Here is an 18007-nt window from a genome sequence, read left to right as displayed (position 1 = left end):
GTTGGTTTCTAACTAGAATTATATGTAACTTCCATAATAACACGTGGTCAATATAACTTCAACACATGTAGAGGCAGAAAATTCCATCAGAGCAACTAATAACTTCGTCAAACATGTAAAAATATTTGTCTTCTCTCTTAGATGTCATTTAATTATATGTCCCATATTCTTGAATTCAGAAGAGAGAGAGAGAGAGAGAGAGAGAGAGAGAAACAACGGACTTTTCCTGAGTCTTGTGAAAAGATATTCATTTACTGCCAGCTGCAGAGAATGGGATTATTTCTGGATAAGCAGGCAATAGCTCTCCATTGTGATGGTCTTTGAATATGCATGTGTTATATACAACTGATTATCAGCTGAGATTTAATCTATTCTCCGATTTTTTCAATCTTTTCCTTTTTCTTTTTCTTTTTTTTTTTTTTTTTGATAGATTGTTTGCTATAAGCAGTGTAATTTTATGAGGAAAATCCAGAGAGAAATGAAACATAAATGAAAATTAACGCATTTTATGTATTTATTTAATGATGAATCGTGGTCTGTCATGGAAGAAAGAGGACACATACAAGTAAAATTAGCATTAGTTAATGCGTTTTTTTACATTCATAATGAAAACACTAGAGGTCTGTATAAACTATTACTTTCCTCACCAAGGTCCTCTTTCTAGGAAGCATTTGACCGTAGAAAATACTGAAAAGCCATGCTTTTTCCAAATAATATCCTAATCACAGTAACTTTCAAACCTAGGTATTTACTCCTACAAGAGACAGAGTAATTTTGGTGGGCTCAGATTCTTAGAAGAATTTGGAAAAGCTTCTAAAACACAAAAAGTAAATTTAATTAATTTTCTACCAGAAGAATAGTTCTAAGAGACATCAAATAACTTGAATTTGTCACTCACATTTCTTCCTCTTGCTCAGTAGTATTTTCTTTCTTGCAAGGCCATTTTGCAGATATATAGTAAGTTCTGCTCTCACACATTGGTTTGAGGGATCCCATTCTGCAGAAGTGAGATAGTTTAAATAAAAGCCTAGTCTTTGCAGGGTCTGTTAGGATAACTCAGTCCACTTCCAAAAAATGCAAGTTTTTTCAACTCACAGTAAGTTTTTGTGGGAGTTTTGTTTGTTGTTAATTTTTTAATGGACAATAGGTTGTAAGGCACAAAATAGCCATGGAGCATCCTCTGTAACAAATTCCATCACTCTTGTTCCTCATCCTGGTTACCAAGTAGCACCTGTGCATGGAGCAAACGCTGTCCCAACTGTTCCTACCCAAGTTCTGAAGAGAGAGAGCTAAGATTACTTTCCTTCAGCAGAGGAAATATTCAAAAAGAGGAGATATTATACTCATTTTGCTCTGCTATTATGACACCAATAAAACTACCAACCAGAACATAATCTTGTAACTCTCATTCATATTCAGGCCAAGTATTCAGGAGCTGTTTTCATGAAAATCACAGGAGGACTTAACACATTTGACAATTATTTAAACTCATTTTTTAGATCCAGGCAGTGATTTCTTGTGCTTAAAACTACTTGGGCTTTCTGACTTTGGCAGGCAGCGGCAGACCTTCTGCTTTTGCAGAGAATGCCCTTTAAAACAACCAACTCTTTGATTATGTGTGAGGTTTAGCCTGGAGGCAAGAGGCACCTGCCAGGGTTTTTGCAATGGCGCTTTACTGGGTTGGACTTTCAGGGCTGTCGCAGAGAGACAGGAGGGATTTGGGATTTGACAGCACATACAGATACCTCTGGAAGACACTGAGAATCAATATCATTTAATTTCAGGTAGTAGTAGTGACATAATTGTCTTCCAGTTTTCCAAAACCCACAAGGCTTGAACTTTTCTATAACTGCCTACTTACCATTATTTTAAGACTCTGAAACAGGCATGAATACAGCTGTTTTATAAATTTGTGATTTGTTTTTGGTTTGGTTTGGTTTTGTGACATTACTCAATGTTTAAAGATCCTAGATTTTGTATTTTTCTACTGATCTACAGTCTAAATCTAGTTATTTAATGGTTTCCCTATTAGACTGATTTTTTCATTCTACATCACTTCCACTTTCACACACAGAGCAATACATTTATTACATTTAAAAAAAGACTACTGAATTTAGCCAAAAAAAAGTTATTTTCCTAATTCATAATTCCAAATCAACTTTCACTTGCAACAAACTCAAGAGATATTAATCTTAATAAATTCTCTTTCCCCTTTATGAACTTAATAATATCAGTAGCAATGTTCTTCATAATTGGGAAAGGGAAGAGCAAAAGATCACTCTTTTTCTCTTCTGGTTATTCTATTTCCCTTTCTCTTTTTTTGCTGCCTTCCAAGACTTCCCTTTCCCTACCAATTCTAAAAAAAACCAATACATATCCATATAATTCATGTGTTATTTTAATGTTGAACAGTTCCTAAACACTGAATATTTGTACTCTTACCTATGTAAGCAGATAGCCAGGAGGTTTTCTAGAGGAGGGAAAATTATACGCAAGAGAATGTTTCTGCAGGGAGTTCAGGAGACTGAAATATTCAGGGAGTGTAGGAATGAAAAGAAATCTGGGAACATAATAGAGAGGAAAGTCAAGGGAAAAGGACAACACAAAGAAACAAAAACAGAGATATTGTCTTACAATGGAAGATGGAGGGAGGAGGGACAATATTTGCTGGGCATGTACCCTCACTGTGGAACTAAACAATTTACATCTAATTTACTTCTTCTTTTTTTTTTTTTTTTTTTCCCCAAACAGCAGTGACTGACCCATGACTCACAGAAAATAGTGTTTGAAAAGATCCATGTTAGCAGTATGCCTATTTCCTGTTTCTCAGGTACCAACATAGCATCTTGCCACAGCAATCTATATGGGCTTCTGTGAGTATGCAGCATGAATAAGCTTACTGTGGCAGTCACGTGCAGAAATGTCATGAGACCCAGCTCCCTTCTCAAAACACATCTGAAAGTTGACACAGTTATTCATCCTTATGGCTGTTGCAAATGAAAGATTTTATTTATTCTCACAAGCTTACAGATCATTACAAAGAACTTTTATTTCAATTTCTTCCCCTTAATAGATATATTGAAAGATAGAATTCTGAAGTTTTAAATTTTGAGTTTCAAGTTCCCTATAATGCTGTACAAACCAGTCAGCCTGTGTCTTCCCCTTGCTCTTCTGCATTTCTCTAACTACTTTTGTACAACTGAAACTCTTCCTAATATTAAGATCTTAGCACACTAGGCCTTAAACAAAGCGGATCTGATGGCAGATCCCTCTGATTTCATGCACAAAATCAGTTTGACCTTTTTCACTAGAAACTGAAGTTTGATCTATATAACCTAACATCTTACTTGCACTTGAGCTACAAGAGAAATATCGGCTTAAAAGAGTAAACACTAGAAAGACAGCCAGTGCTGCTATGTGAACTTTACAGTCCACTACCCACCCTTCTGTTGTAATACAACTGGCGGCTCCTTGATAAAAAGGTTTCTTCTTTGGAGTTCAACCAATTGTGATCATGTCAATCAGTCAGTGGACTTGCTTCAAAAGTTTTTCCTACACACCAGTCTGTGTATTCATTGGCTTTCTAAACAGTAAATTCAGGAATAAGAGAGGAGGCAGTGCAGAAAGAGGAACATCAGAGAAAAGTATTGCTTATGCAGAGCAAATTGGAACTTTCTGATGTCTCTCTTGTGTTTGTTAAAGATCTTTAAAAAGATAAAGAACTTCAGGTTAGGAGTTGTTGTCTTTAGTGTTACTCTGTTAATAGCTTTTTGTGTGATACCAAGGAACAAATACCCACATCTTGCTTTACTGGATCATTCAGCTGTGCATTCGCATATATATGTGGTATAACCCTAATTTGAAATAAAATTGTAGTATGTCCTGATATTAGGCTAGCTTTCAACTAATAAAATTAATTAGATCATAGATTGTTTTCTACAAATTTAGCTTGGTCTGAGATTTGCCCTTGTTTACAAACCACTTTCCAACTACTTTGGTGCATTGCCTTACACACCATAATTTGAAAAGACGCCTAACTGTGTCAGGGGTGTTTATGATCATATTCAATAGTCCCTGTTTGGTCCAAAATGGTGTTGATTTCAAGGGTCTTGATTTTGGCTGTTTTAGTTTGAGTTTCTTTGGGGCAAATTTTTGCTTAGTTTCAATGTTGAACTGCAGTTCAAAAGCACTATGTAGCTATCCATTTAGTTCGGGGATTTTTTTATCTCAGGTTCAGGCCAGATTCTTATAATTCTCACTATTTCTCAAGCCAAAGTTCAACTTCTTCCATATCAGCCATACACTCTCGATGTGTATGCACAGGTGTGACAGGTTATAACAACTTCAGTGCTGATGTAGCTCAAAAAAAAAAAGGGAATTTGGTCATATTCTGCCTTATCAATAGTAGGATCAGAGTTTTTTTGCTAACAGTCTAATTACTATCCTTCAAATTCTTTCATTTCTAAAGTCTTCAGCTTTGGTTATGAAATCATTTAAGGATCATTTTTGCTCAATAAAATTTTTGTTCCTTTACAACATATTGGAGCATAATTTAAAGTTGGAGAATAAGCCTTAAATATGAAGTAGAAATAACAGAGTGAATCTATCATGCATGACCAGCAGCTGACAGTTGACATTGTTATGGTGGTGACTCTTTTGCTAATCCCAAACATTGGTTTAATTTGAAACGTATAGTTTTCCAGCAAATATAGAGGTTTTGGTTGGGGTTTTTGGGGGGTTTTTTGTGGGTTTTTTGGTGGGTTTTTTGTTTGTTTGTTTGTTGGTTGGTTGGGGTTTTTTTGTTATTGTTGTTGGTTTGTTTTTTGGTTTTTTTTTCTTTTCAGTTGCCTCTAATCCTGTACAAAAAAAAAAAAATTAAAATAAATCAAATAAATAAAAAATTCCAAAATGAAGCAAACATTCTGAGCTCTCCACATTTGAATCCTGTAATTTTTATTCTCAAGGATAAGGATGGAAGGTTGAAGCAGCTGCCATTCTGTAGCCAGCTACTTTTACCAAACATTTTGATAACCACACAGATAGACACCAGAAAGCAGTTGTAAGTCCCAAAAATTACAAATTTTCATAGGATGACAGAAAGATTTGGGTTAGAATGGACCTTAAAGATCATCTATTTATGGCTCGTGCCACCCACTAGACCAGGTTGCTCAAAGCCCCATCTAATCTGGCCTTGAACACTTGCAGAGATGAAGTACCCACAACAACTCTGGGCAACAAATTCCAGTGTCTCACCACCCTCACAGCAAATTTATTCCTAATAATTTAGGAATATTTAATAATGAATTATTTAATAATTAATATTTAATTTGAATCTAACCTCTTTCAGTTTAAAGCCATTCCGTCTTGTGACATCATGTAGGGACATGCCTTTGTAAAAAGTTCCTCTTCAGCCTTCTTGTAGGCACTTTTAGGCGCTTGAAAGAGGCTATAAGGTCTCCCCAGAGTCTTTTTTTCTTCAGGTTCAACAGTCCCAACTCCCTCATCCTGTCTTCTTAGGAGAGGTGTTCCAGCACTGTGATCATTTTCACAGCCCTCTTCTGGACTTGCTCCAACAGGTCCACATCCTTCTTATGTTGGGAACAACAGAGCTGGATGAAGTGCTCCACATGGGGTGTCATGAGAGCATAACAGAGGGGAGAATCACCACCCTCACCTGCTGGACCGGTTCCTTTTGATGAAGCCCAGAATAAAATTGGATTTATGGTCTCTGAGAACACACTGCTGACTCATATCGAGTTTCTTTTCAACCAACATTCTTGGTGCCTTTTGCCAGAAGCAGTTATTTAGCAGAAAGTAACTACTAGATATGGTCTTGTTTATTTTCTTGCCATCTAAATCAAGGGACAGAAAGTAAAGAGTTTCAGGCAAACTATGAACAATAAATAGTCAAAATGAAAAGTTACAAAATTCCAGACCGCATTTTTCACATGAACTGTTTGTTCTGAACTATTTGAAAGTAACTAACAACTTCACAGAAATTATGATCAATATACAAAGGAGGAAAACTGAAGCATTTCTCAAATAATCTAGTTAATTCTGCAGATCTATTTTTTTGTGGCGTACAAACAGATATGGGATGGAAATGGAAGCCACATCTTCTGAGACTGTAAAGTTATTGAAACAAAACTGGAGCTTGTTATTGCGGCTTATAGAGCAGTATTTTGCCAAAGTGTTCCCATTTCTTTAGCAGAGATGGAGAGACCTGAGAGGTATTGAATAAGGCTTTGTTTCCTGGAAAAATTAATCTCTTCACTTATATACACACACACATATTAATCATGATTATACGTTAAATCTGGAATCAAGTATGATTTGGTTTCAAGCCTACCTTGTCTATGTGTCAGTAGTTAGGTGTATTTCATGTTCTGGATGACTCTTTTAAGGCTATAAAACCAAAACTGTCTTTCCGTGTAGAGCATTAACAGAAAAGTATAATTCCAGTAAAATTGTATAAGAATGAGTAATGGCAAAGTGGTTTTGCTGGGAGAAGGCAAAAATCATGCAAGGGGAGTTGAGCAAGAAGGTAACAGAGTGGGAAGGAGGAGTCAGGGAGAGACCTCAACAGTGTTCATTCCTTTATAGAATTTTGTAGTTTCAGAAGAGATGCTGGAAGCAATTCTCAGAACTAAATTGTCTCGGTAACTTAATTCAATATATAAAATGAAATTTAGTTTAAGGTATGCCTGTATTGTTAAAATCTAATGTGCATTTCCCACAGTGGTAAACCACTTGAAATGAAACTCTCTTTAAATGTTTACTAGACATGGTGCATGAAAGTGCAAGCAGAGCCCTCATCTGTCTGACCACAAAATCCAGGGAAAAATGTTACAGAAAATGGTAATAATGGAAGCATAAATTTCTATGAGTCCTATTTTGTTCAAATCAGAGAATCACGGAATGGTTTGGCTTGGTAGGGAACTTAAAGATCTATCTGGTTCCAATCTCCCCAGCCACCGATAGGCAACCTCCACTAGACCAGGTTGCTCAAGTATTAGTATTATGTTCTTAATAGACAATAGCAATCAGCCAATGAAATTTGCCCATCCTCTGCAATCAAGTTGTCAAAATTTCAAACTGTGCAACTGGTCCTTGGAGTTTAAAACAGCAATATGAAGGAGGCTACAGGAGAAGTACTGTAACATTCAGCAAGTGTAAGGGAGAAGCTGAAGGGAAGATCACATAAAATACATACTGAATTCCCCAAATTTACTGTGAATTGGCTCTTTTTTTTTAAGACACAGCAGCCAGAGTGGCACATCAGTTGATAATCAATTCTGCTACCAAAATATTTGACAGAGTCTACAACATGTGATTTTAAAAATGTGGGGGTTTGTATTTTAAAAGAACTTAGACATGGGAAAATCAGATAAAACCTGAAGCCAAAAATGTAACCTGATTAAACTCTACATTGAATATGCTCCTCAAAAATCATCAAGGAGGGAGAGAGATTAATGATTAATACCCCATATTGTTAGATGACCTTGGAATTTGGAGGTAACCATAAAAAATATACCAGAATAAAGCAGGAGACTATCAAGGCTGCCATCTTCCACACTATGGAAGTTAGGAGCACAACTGACTGAGGAAACATGGGAAAGATCCCATCCTAATCAAAAGACATTACTCAAAAGAGACAGGCACCGAACCTCAGTTCTTGAGTTGGCTGAGACATTAGAAAAGTAGGTAAAAGAAACCATTATGAGGGTTTCCTAAGGGAAAAAATGTCTCTTAGTCAGTGTAAAACAATGCTTTTTAAAAATTAGAAAATACATGCAGAAAATTTTCAGCTAGATGATTCATACTTGCCTCATACCTGCATGACAAGAAATCAGCAGCTCTTCCATACAGTCTAGCACTGTATAAGGAAACTGCAATACCGGTGTTATGACAAGCCACCAGAGCCTTTTGCCACATGCTGCAGTCAGGTGACTCATCTGGGACAAAAATCCTTTCACTTATGAGAATAAATATAATAAAAATACCCAGACATATATAAGACTAAAAAAAAAAATGATAATAAAAAAAAATAATCCCTTGATTTCAGCAGCTTTATTCTGGATTTACATTAAGATAATTTGGCATGATGACTCTTGAATATCCTCTAAATCAAAAGGTCTTTCCACTGATATTCTCAGAATTCCCTTGGTTTGTGACTTTTTGTTCCCGTACACAAAATAAATCTTGTTTTCTTCACAGTGTATGCAGAAAGTGAATGAACACAAGGTCTTCCAAAGCACTGAAAAATTAGGAATATTTTCCAGAAATCAAGGAAAGGGTAGTCAGCCTAGCTCTAGTTTAGAGGATACACAGCTGGTTGTGTGATGCACAACTGTCCTTTCTACTTATCTCTCACCAGACTGGAATTGAATCCAGTTCTGTGCTCGGTTATGGAAGAGTCTCCTTATCAGATGCACTTGTCGTGGAAACTGTTACGCAGTGGGTCAGGAGTAAAAGAATGCTTCTGCAGATTCACAGAATCAGGCATCTTCATTTAAATTGTAACTGCACTTGCAAAGCATCATCTTGGAAAAACAATCAGTATGGCTTGACCTCACAAGCTGTACTCAGGACACTCAAAGTGCTGTCTCTTTCACATTTCCATTTTGCTGCTTTAAACCTTGAGTTGCTCAATCCAAAATAATCAAATTACATCAGTAAACTTACTGTAAATGAGAACACAAATTTAACTTAAGCTTTTTGACAGTTTGAAGAATGGAAAGGAAAGCCCGTGATGCAATTTTCTAGATTTTTTTCTTTTATGTGAACTCTGACATTGCCACAATTCTCTTGATTAATTTTTTGTGAACCGTGCTTTTGCATTTCATACAGTGCTTGTAAGACAGCTTCTCTGAAAAGTAAATAAAGTTTCGGAGTTCTGTTTTTTGTGATCTTAAGTAGTTAGCCTTTCAACTCAAGTGCTACCACTATGATTTTAATTTAATCTGCTGTTCCGTGAAATGCTGTGGAAACACCAAACCCATCACTTAATCCTACACCTGTCAACAAGAGTCTGCTTTAGTTGTCAAACCAAGTAAAATGACACTCATTCAATGTATACAATATTATTAACAAATTGGTTAATCAATCACGTGTATGGTTTGACAGTAGTACCTTGAGCATGCTGAATTTAAAACAGATTTTTAAGAGGCAGGACCCATCTCTCTTGTACCTGGGAAGAAAAAATACTGTATGGACATTACAGACTCTCCAGTCAGACTATACAGTTAAAGGACACCTTGGGAAACGGTTGGGCCACTGGAAATCTTTTTCTTTGCCTTACTATGATACGTTCCCATGAGAAACATAAAACATTGGACATTACTTTAGATGAAAGTAAATTAGTTTTGCAGCAGGAGGAGAAAATTCAGGGAGATATTAAGTAGATTTACACAGGTATCTTTATATTAAAAAGCTACTATTTTGTTTCTAAAGAGCATCAGGATAACACTTTTAAGCACGGGCTGTGCCATCAGCCACAGTAAGTAGTTTAAATTAGGAATTCTAATACTTAGCTGTACAGAAAATTGTTGAGGTATAGTTTTGCCTGCATCACTATTGTCTGTCTTGCTTCCATAAACAGCTCTGAAACCAGCTGATCCAGCTGAATATTGATCTCAATTTCTTTTTTCTTGTCTGCTTCACAAGTTTTGCCTAATCCTCTCCAGGAAAATGTCTTAGTGTTTTAATTACTCACTGTGTATATGCAATTTTGAATATTTGCCCAAGTTTTGCCTAAAATTGAGGTTGCACAGTAAATTCAACAGTTTTCACAAAATACGTTTCACTGGGATAAGAGTTCTTGGAAGAGAGGATGAGAGTAGAGAAGGAAAATATCTAGAGACAGAAAAAAAACAACATAATCATATTGCAAATAAATTCTGCCTAGTGCCTGCAGAAAGATACTTTAATAGAAAATGTAGTACTGTGTGTCAGCTTTTCTATGTATACATGTCCTCCTTGGACAAAATGCATCTCTTCAGATTAGAATTGCAAAAAGTTTTTCAGTTTGCAGAAAAAAATATCCATTTACAGCATTACATTCCATGCTGGACTATTTGAAATTTAACTCCTTAATTTTTCCCCACTCAGGAAAAAATATATCTTGCTCTTATTAATTGAATAAATGTGCAGGATTAAGAAAAAAAACTTTTTTAACTTATAGTTACAAAATTACTATGCAATTTAATCTTTAACTGAAATATACAAACAGTAGGTTATGTTCAATTGTTTGGCATTTTGGGACAAGTGATTGGGGATTTTGCTGTTAAGCTGTTCTTTTTAACTATACCTACTTGCCCTCATAATTTCATTATGGAAATGAATGTAAAATACTTCTTTGCAACTGCTTTTTGTCTTCTAGCCCCCTCTTTTTTTCCTATAAAATTCTAATCTATTAGTTGAAGGAATCACTGAAAAAAATTGCCTTTTGACAGTAAGTCTGTCAGCAAAAAAGCAGGCTCTAGAGAATGTTCTCTCTCACTGCAGAATATACAGCCAGAACTGAAAAACAACAGTGTTCCTTCACTTCTATCAACATTCTCATCCTTACCTAAAATTGAATTTTCTTTAAAGCAAAGGTGGGATTCAGCCCACCAGTTTGATTCATTTTGAGTGCAGATAACCATCCACTGAAAAGTGGCCTGAAATCTCCACTGTTTTTTCAACAGCTTATGAAAGTGACTTCCATCTGATTGATTTTCTAGCAGGGAAAGTTTCCATCTCTCAATGCTTCTTCTCTAAATCATCTAGTCACCCTCACCAACTTCCTTTTTAACATCATATCAGTTTAGATGGATTCTCTTTTGCACTCAACAGGAACAATTTTTAACACTCTTATCACATGACATGAGAAATGATTTCACAAATAACTGGAATACTAGTTTCAACCATTAGGTTGATACGTGCTTCCCAAAAAGAGTTTGATTGAAGGAATATTGCTTCTATATTTAATATTTTTATTCAGGCCTGACAACAGAGAAGCAACTGACAGCACAAGTGGTGATAGCACTGTCAATTAAATTAAGATACATTATGCCTGGTTTGTCAACATTTATAATTTAAATATATCTTTGTACCTGTGGAAAGAAAAAGCAATTTTAGCAAAGGCTGAATTACATGGAAGACAAAAGTCTTATTGACAGGAAAATAACAAAAGGTATTTCTGCTCTGTTCTGCATTAACTCTCCTAAAGTTAGAATACTCCAGAAAAGTCAGTTATATCACTAATGTTTGGAGTTAGGTCAAAACAATATGTGATCATTAGTTTATCAAAAAACATCTTTTGAGGGCATAGCCTAGAGAATGAAAAAAATATTCTACTTTTGTATTAATATGTTTTCAACATCAAGTATATAAAGACATAATTACATCCATAAGTTTATTTCAGGGATGCAGAAGCATAACACCCTCATTGCCCACTTGTCACGTGTGCAACTGCTGACATGCACAGGAACTTTGAATACATCCAGCATCATAGCTCCGAAATCATGGCCATGGGGGAATCACTTATTCTTCAGGCATACTTAGTTTTAAAGATATGCAGAGTGTAAAGTGAAACTTAAAAAAAAAGACAGCTTGTGCAAGATTATCTTGGTGGCACTAAGTTAGGACAAGGAACCGTGATTTTGCTTAGTAGAAGCACTTTTTTAAAAATTATTTTTCTTTGCCTCATTGTGAGATACATAAAGCAGTGTCTTTTACTGTCTACTGCATTAATATCAGCATCATGCATCTGGTTCTGTTGTTAATATTGTAGAGATGGCACATGTTTGTGGGTAAGTAATCTGTTTACAGTGCCATTAGGAAACTGCTGACTCCACCAGTTCACAGGCTCGTTTAAACCTTTCTCTGCCTTCTGACCTGCTGAGTATTTGGTATTCAACACCGTGTGAGTGATTACCTGCTGCCTCCATTACACAGGCTGTTGGGTTGCTAAGGAGGAACTCTCAAGAGGTTAAGAGCCTTGCAGTCACCTTGATCTCAGTGCTAGTGATTATCTGTGCAAATTTTCTGCTTGGTGTTATACTGCAGCACTGACCAAATCTTATGGCTGTCCCTTGACCTGCAGAAGTAGGAACAATTATGGCTGTAGACGGAGATGTGTTGTTTGCTTTCACACTATAATCTCTTCAACATATTATTACAGATGAAACATCATCATTCAACTTAAAGTTTTCATCCCCATTGAGGGGCCAGCAGTCCTTATTCTGTCCTGTGAGCCAGAGCTGAGTTACTACAGAGAAATATAGTCGTCCTTCAACCTTACTCTAACTGGTGCCAGTGAATTATATTTCACAACCTTTATGGTCTTTAACCTTGAAAAAGTGAATTTGTCCCATCCTTATGCAAATTAAATAAATGTCAACTCCAGGCAAAATGTTTTATGTGACAGGGCTTTTAAATTTAATTTTTTTCCTCAAATTGTCTGTTTTCTTCTGCTTTAAAAAAATACACATTGAATATTAAGTATGGGCTTATTGAAGCTATTAATCATTCAGCTAAATAAAACCACTAGGAAGCTGTGAATAGCCGTAAATACAATAATAGCTTTGATACCTGCTACTTCTTAGTTCCATGCAGAGTGGAGTGAAAGACAGAATAAGAGCTGTCATATAGTTTAGAAAAAAAAATTCTAGTTTTGCATTAAGATATAGAAACATGATCACTATACACAGTCTACTATTATTTAATGATATTTTGCATCCTCTGTCACGCACAATTTACCTGCTGCTGGGTTCTAGCCTCTCAGGGCTGTTTAATTTAGTGTTTCACATGAAATGTGTCTTAGGATTTTTTTTCTCAGATAAATTACAAAACAGGTCATCAGCAGCTCTCATAATCTTACACTGCAATATTGTGCGGGCAGAGAGTACAACATATTCTTCTATTTGCAATTGGACACTTGCATGTGAAAGAGGTGTGGCAGAGATGGAAATTGTGCCCTGACCTTCTTTGGTGGAATTCTTGACACATTCTTCAAATTATGCCCTAAAAACCCCATTTTGCTCAATGCTCAAGAGCAGAAATTATCCACAAGTTCATTCCCTGTGAATAAAAGCTTCTTAAATATGTAGCCGATCTTTAAGGTCTTTTCCAACCTATATTACATTATCATTCTATAATGTCCCTTTATTTTCAGGGAAAGTTTTCTTCTGTGCTTTGTCCTTTCTACCTCTCTCTTTTCTACCTTTTTCCTTTCTCACTTAAAGCTTCACCTTCTTTTGTGATACTTTCTTCAGACTTCTTACCCTCACTATTCATAATTGTCCTTCTCAAGACAGTGAAAAACGTGAGTTTTTCAGGAAGATCAGACTGGGTTTGATTTTGTTATTGACAGCTCAAAAATAGTTTTCTCATGGACTTGTGCAATTTCACATGTGTTTGTTTCCCTTGATGGTGCCTGTCTTTTCCCAGATTCATACGTATATTCCTTCCTGAATCTGAGAGGAAATGCAGCCCCATAACACTTTAGCTTTTTTTTTTTTTTTTTAACTTTTTACTTTTTCTCTTTTCAATGAAAATCATTTGGTGGACTCAAGGACCAGCAAGAAGTCCAGTCCTTTTCATGTTTCTCTAAATCAAAGTAATTGTCTTAGCTCACCTTCTCACTCATTTCCCACACTTTCATGTATTTAACTGTCTTTCTACTCCACTGATGATGCTATGTTAGACCAAAGAAGAAGAAGGTGTCAGTTTTGGAATGCTAATTCATTTGATGACTCAGAGAATTATACTAAAATGATCCTCTAATTACAGAGCTGTCTGACTGTGTTAAATCCTTTCTGTATGTGCTGTCAACTGTTTATACAGTTCTGCGTGCCCCAGACTTCACATTTCCAAAAATACAGTGATAGCTGAAAACAGCATTGACAAACATAATATACATTGTACATCGTACAAAAGAAGTGGAAGGACTTTGAAGAAGGGATAGAAATTTGAGAGTAAGCCAATATTACCACAGAAGCTTTAATCAGTGTGCATTTTCCTATAAATCAGTTCATTCTCTTTTTTCTGTGTTTTTCCACAGTGGTTATGTCTTTGATTATGATTACTACAGAGATGATTTCTACAACCGGTATGTGTGCCCATAATTTCTCATGTTTGAGGATAATATAATCCCATTGGTTAAACAGGCCAGTTCTGATCTTATCTATTATTCATTGCATTATTACTATTGTGTATCGGAAGACTATTTTTAATATCTCAGAGAAGATTACCACCACCAAATGTATGCTTACTAAGCAGGTTTTTTGATTTTTATCCTTCTCTAAGACCTGTTGGGGTATTTGCTGTGCTGAACAGTTTAATGGTAGTTAAACAGAGTTCTTCCAGGCTCACTTTCACTGCCATGTATAGTGCCTGCAAAATTCTTCAGTATGATATTCCTGGCTTTGTCTTTTCATACATGTGTACGAATAGATACGTCTCCTCAAGAATCTTCCAAGAACACTTAGAAGTCCAGAAGAACCTTGAGAGAAGCAAAAGTGCAAGCTGAGCAGTGTATTCCTGTAGGACAAAAAGAATTTGGATGCCTGAGCAATTGGAGATTCTGCCTCAAGTAGTTACACGCAGCCTCTCTCAGTACTATGAAAAAGAATTTATTCAGACGTAGCAGAATCCCCACAACACAGGAGTAGCATGAATGATCACAGATAACCAACTTGTTACCCAGCAGTGCTCTGTCTTTGGATGACAGCAATTTGGTTTGGCACAGGACAAGTGAGTCAGAGAGGAGCAAAGCATTGCTCCACCAACCTGTCCTAATCAGATATTTCTTTTATGTAAAGCAATGGACAGTAGCAGGGGAAAAGTTTACATGCAGTACTTAACATGTGCTATGTACCTTGCTGCTAAGGAGCACTGTAGGAAAATGTAGAAATAATATTTTCATGTTTGATTTCTCCTGATGTGGGTGCAATTTGAACCACTAGTTATGGTTTTGCAAGTAAATCACCATGCACCCTTCGGACAAAGCTAAAAATAGTGAGATATAAACATATGAAGAAAAAGCAATCAAAGCATTTTAATACTGTTCTGTCCAGCCTTTGCAGCAGGAGTAGCACATGTCCTGTAAAAATTTAATTTCCATAAGCTTTTTGTTTATTCTTTCCAAGGTTACAGCTCTGAAATTCATCTCTGGAACTCAATGTTTTTAAACAGAATAGTGTTTATCAATTATGCCACATGAATATAAAAGTTATATGTCTAGTTTTTTCCTTAATTCTGTATTTTATGGGTAGCAGAAATTATTAACTGTAATTGTAACATTTTCGACAAAGAAAAACCCAACAACTTATTGGATATTAAGGATTGTTTCTGTGGAACTTAGTTTGTCTCTTGATAATTGTGTTGTTATGCAAAACTATTGACAGTGAATTGTATCCATAGATCTATTCAACTGTATAATTTTTTAATTTAGAAGACTTTCAGCATTAAGACAGAAGAACTTTTATGGTAGAAAACCTGAATATGAGGTTGGTCTCCTAAGGCTGGACGTGTTGATCTTCTGAAAATAAAAACTGTACTAGGTGAACAGTCTCTTTAAGATACAAGTTGATGGAAGGAAAATATTAAAATCTCAATATTGTATTCATGGAAAAGAAAATCCCATGGAGAATTTTTTCGTACAAACTATTATAGGAAATACAAACTAAGAAATATAGTCATGACCCTTGGAAGTTTTGAACTTCTGAACATTCTGAATTTCTATGTTTTATCCCAAACCATAGATCTTGTTTTCTAATATTTCAACCAACTATAATATTAACTTTCCAGCCTCCCAGAAGGGAGAATATGTCTTTCTTACCTTGACTAAAGCAGTGATGGAGTAAAAAAAAATTATCAGAAATGGATAGTTCTTTAAAGTAAAATCTATATAAAGACAGACTGGCAAGATCAGAATTGTAAATTTAGAAGGGTGACTGAAAGAAAAGGCATAGTTGTATACACAATAGTGATTACTGGGGTGTCCTGGTTTAGGGAAAATTTGGGAGGAAACCTCTGAATGGGGTCCCTCTCGAAAGCAAAATTCAAGTGGCCCCTCCCCCACCTGGTTTGGGAAAAGATTTCCTTGGAGAACAGTGGAAAAAGCTGGTTTTTTAACAACCAAAGTATTCACAATCATTAAGAAAATGAATAATATTAAACAATAAAACCTCTCACTGTTCTGAAGAGATGGCAAATTCAGAAAGGCCTTTTCATGAGGTGTAACTCAGCTCTCTCAGTCCCTTAACCGTCCCTCTAGCTCCGGAAAATGCCACATCTCAAGTCCCAGTGGGCCACATATTTGAGCTCCCGGTGCTCTTCTGGGTTTTAAGCCCAGAGCAGGGCTGATCAGTTCCAAGAAACAGAAAAACCATGGTCCAGGGAACTTCTCTGCTTCAGCTAGCTACAAAAGCTAAATAAAACAAAAGTGAGCTCTTCCCTGCTGTCTGTGATGCAGACACACAGTCAGTTAGAGAGAATGTGGGGGAGCAAGTGCAGTTTCAAAAAACAAACTGCGTGCTTCTTTTTCCCCCTTTTCTCTGAGGACCATTCTAAAGGCACAGAACTTAATATCCAGCATAAACAAAACAGGTAATTAGGGATACAAGCATCATAGAGTCACCCCAGGACATGGGGCAAATAATTGCTTTGGAACTAAGCACTTCTTGTTATCATTTCTCATATTACAAGCACAAGAAAAACAGGTATGGTACTTCAAAACCATAAATAGAAGCATTGTTTTTTTAAAAGAAAGCATATTAATTGATAAAATTATGTGATAAAACAATATACCAAGCCCAAAAACTTTGCATAATTTCACAAACAAAAGTAAGAATAAATAACAGTCACTTCCATAACCTCTCTTTTATACATTTTGAGATAAGAAAGCATAATTTCAAATTTCACTCTATCTAAACACAAAATATAGGAAGCTAAAAAAATCACCTTTGGGCTAATAATCACATTATGAACTTTTGCATGACAGCTTCTTGTGCTTCAGAAACATTTTTTTTCCCAGTAACATAAAAAAGGAGTTTGGGACCAACCTACAGATCATTTAATGTGATAAATGATGAGTGACTATAAACACTAATATTTTTGTTAAAAGTAGAAAAAAATGGTTTAGTGTTCATCTTAAAAATTCTTTAGTTCTGCTAACAATGGCTAGAAGCTGCTCATTTGTGGGAATATTTGAGGTAATGAATTTCAGTCAGTGAGTGTGACAGGATGTCCGTGTCACATCTTGTAGGAAGCTATGGAAAAGGAGGGAGATGATTACACTATCTGTAGTATTACAGTACAGACAGAAGTAATGTAGTGGTTTGATTTAAGCACTAGCTATGCACTTGCCAGAAAATGGGTTAGAAGATCTAAGTTTGACTCTGCTTCCTGTGCAGCATACTGTTAGATGCTGTGATGAGTGAATTACTGTTTCTTGTGTGTCTGTTTTCAACTGTGCATCTATCCACCCAGCTGGGTGACAGTACTCACAACAGTGAAAATTAAACATGCAGTTATAAATTTCCATAATTACTAGTTGCAAGTAAGTTTGAGAATATTTTATAAGGATGTTGTTTATCCCTCTACTTCAGATTCTTAACTGGTAAACTTCGTTTTCTGAACTTATTTCTCCTCACCTACCATATCCAAAACACATATATTTTATGTTCTAAATGTATCTGTATCTTTGAGTACCTTTTCTACTGCCTTTATTTCCCTCTACATGGGTTAGTTACCTGCTGTTGATAACTGCATTTTTAGGATTAAGGTATTCTGTTTGGGAACAAAAGTTCATTTTTGTCGTAGAGTATCTTGTATTGACTGTAGTGGTAAAAGTTTGAGTATCTGCCTGCTTCAGTGGTTTTGGTTTGGACAACTTTTTATTTTTTTATTAAGCATGCATGGGTATTTTAGTACTTCTTCACCAATTCATTCTTCAATAAAGAGAAAATATGCAAAGACTCTTGTTTCACAAACTGCAGGATATTTCTTTATGGTGATG

The 18007-nt window shown here is 35.8% G+C and overlaps 1 protein-coding gene across 3 annotated transcripts in view; it reads left to right on the top strand.

The window, feature by feature from the left end:
- Nucleotides 1-18007, top strand: part of RALYL (RALY RNA binding protein like) — a 381818-nt gene that overhangs the window by 328257 nt on the left and 35554 nt on the right. For all 3 annotated transcript variants that reach the window (XM_066179458.1, XM_066179450.1, XM_066179467.1), the window contains one exon: nucleotides 14048-14095. In XM_066179458.1, coding sequence (XP_066035555.1) covers nucleotides 14048-14095 — 48 coding nt within the window. The remainder of the gene's footprint in view (nucleotides 1-14047; nucleotides 14096-18007) is intronic.

Source organism: Chamaea fasciata, unplaced genomic scaffold, assembly GCF_029207755.1.
Source record: "Chamaea fasciata isolate MVZ Bird 193981 ecotype frontalis unplaced genomic scaffold, bChaFas1.0.hap1 SCAF_1, whole genome shotgun sequence".
Classification (NCBI taxonomy): domain Eukaryota; kingdom Metazoa; phylum Chordata; class Aves; order Passeriformes; family Sylviidae; genus Chamaea; species Chamaea fasciata.
The sequence above is the reverse complement of the archived record's forward strand: the minus strand, read 5'-3'. Positions and strand labels throughout refer to the sequence as shown.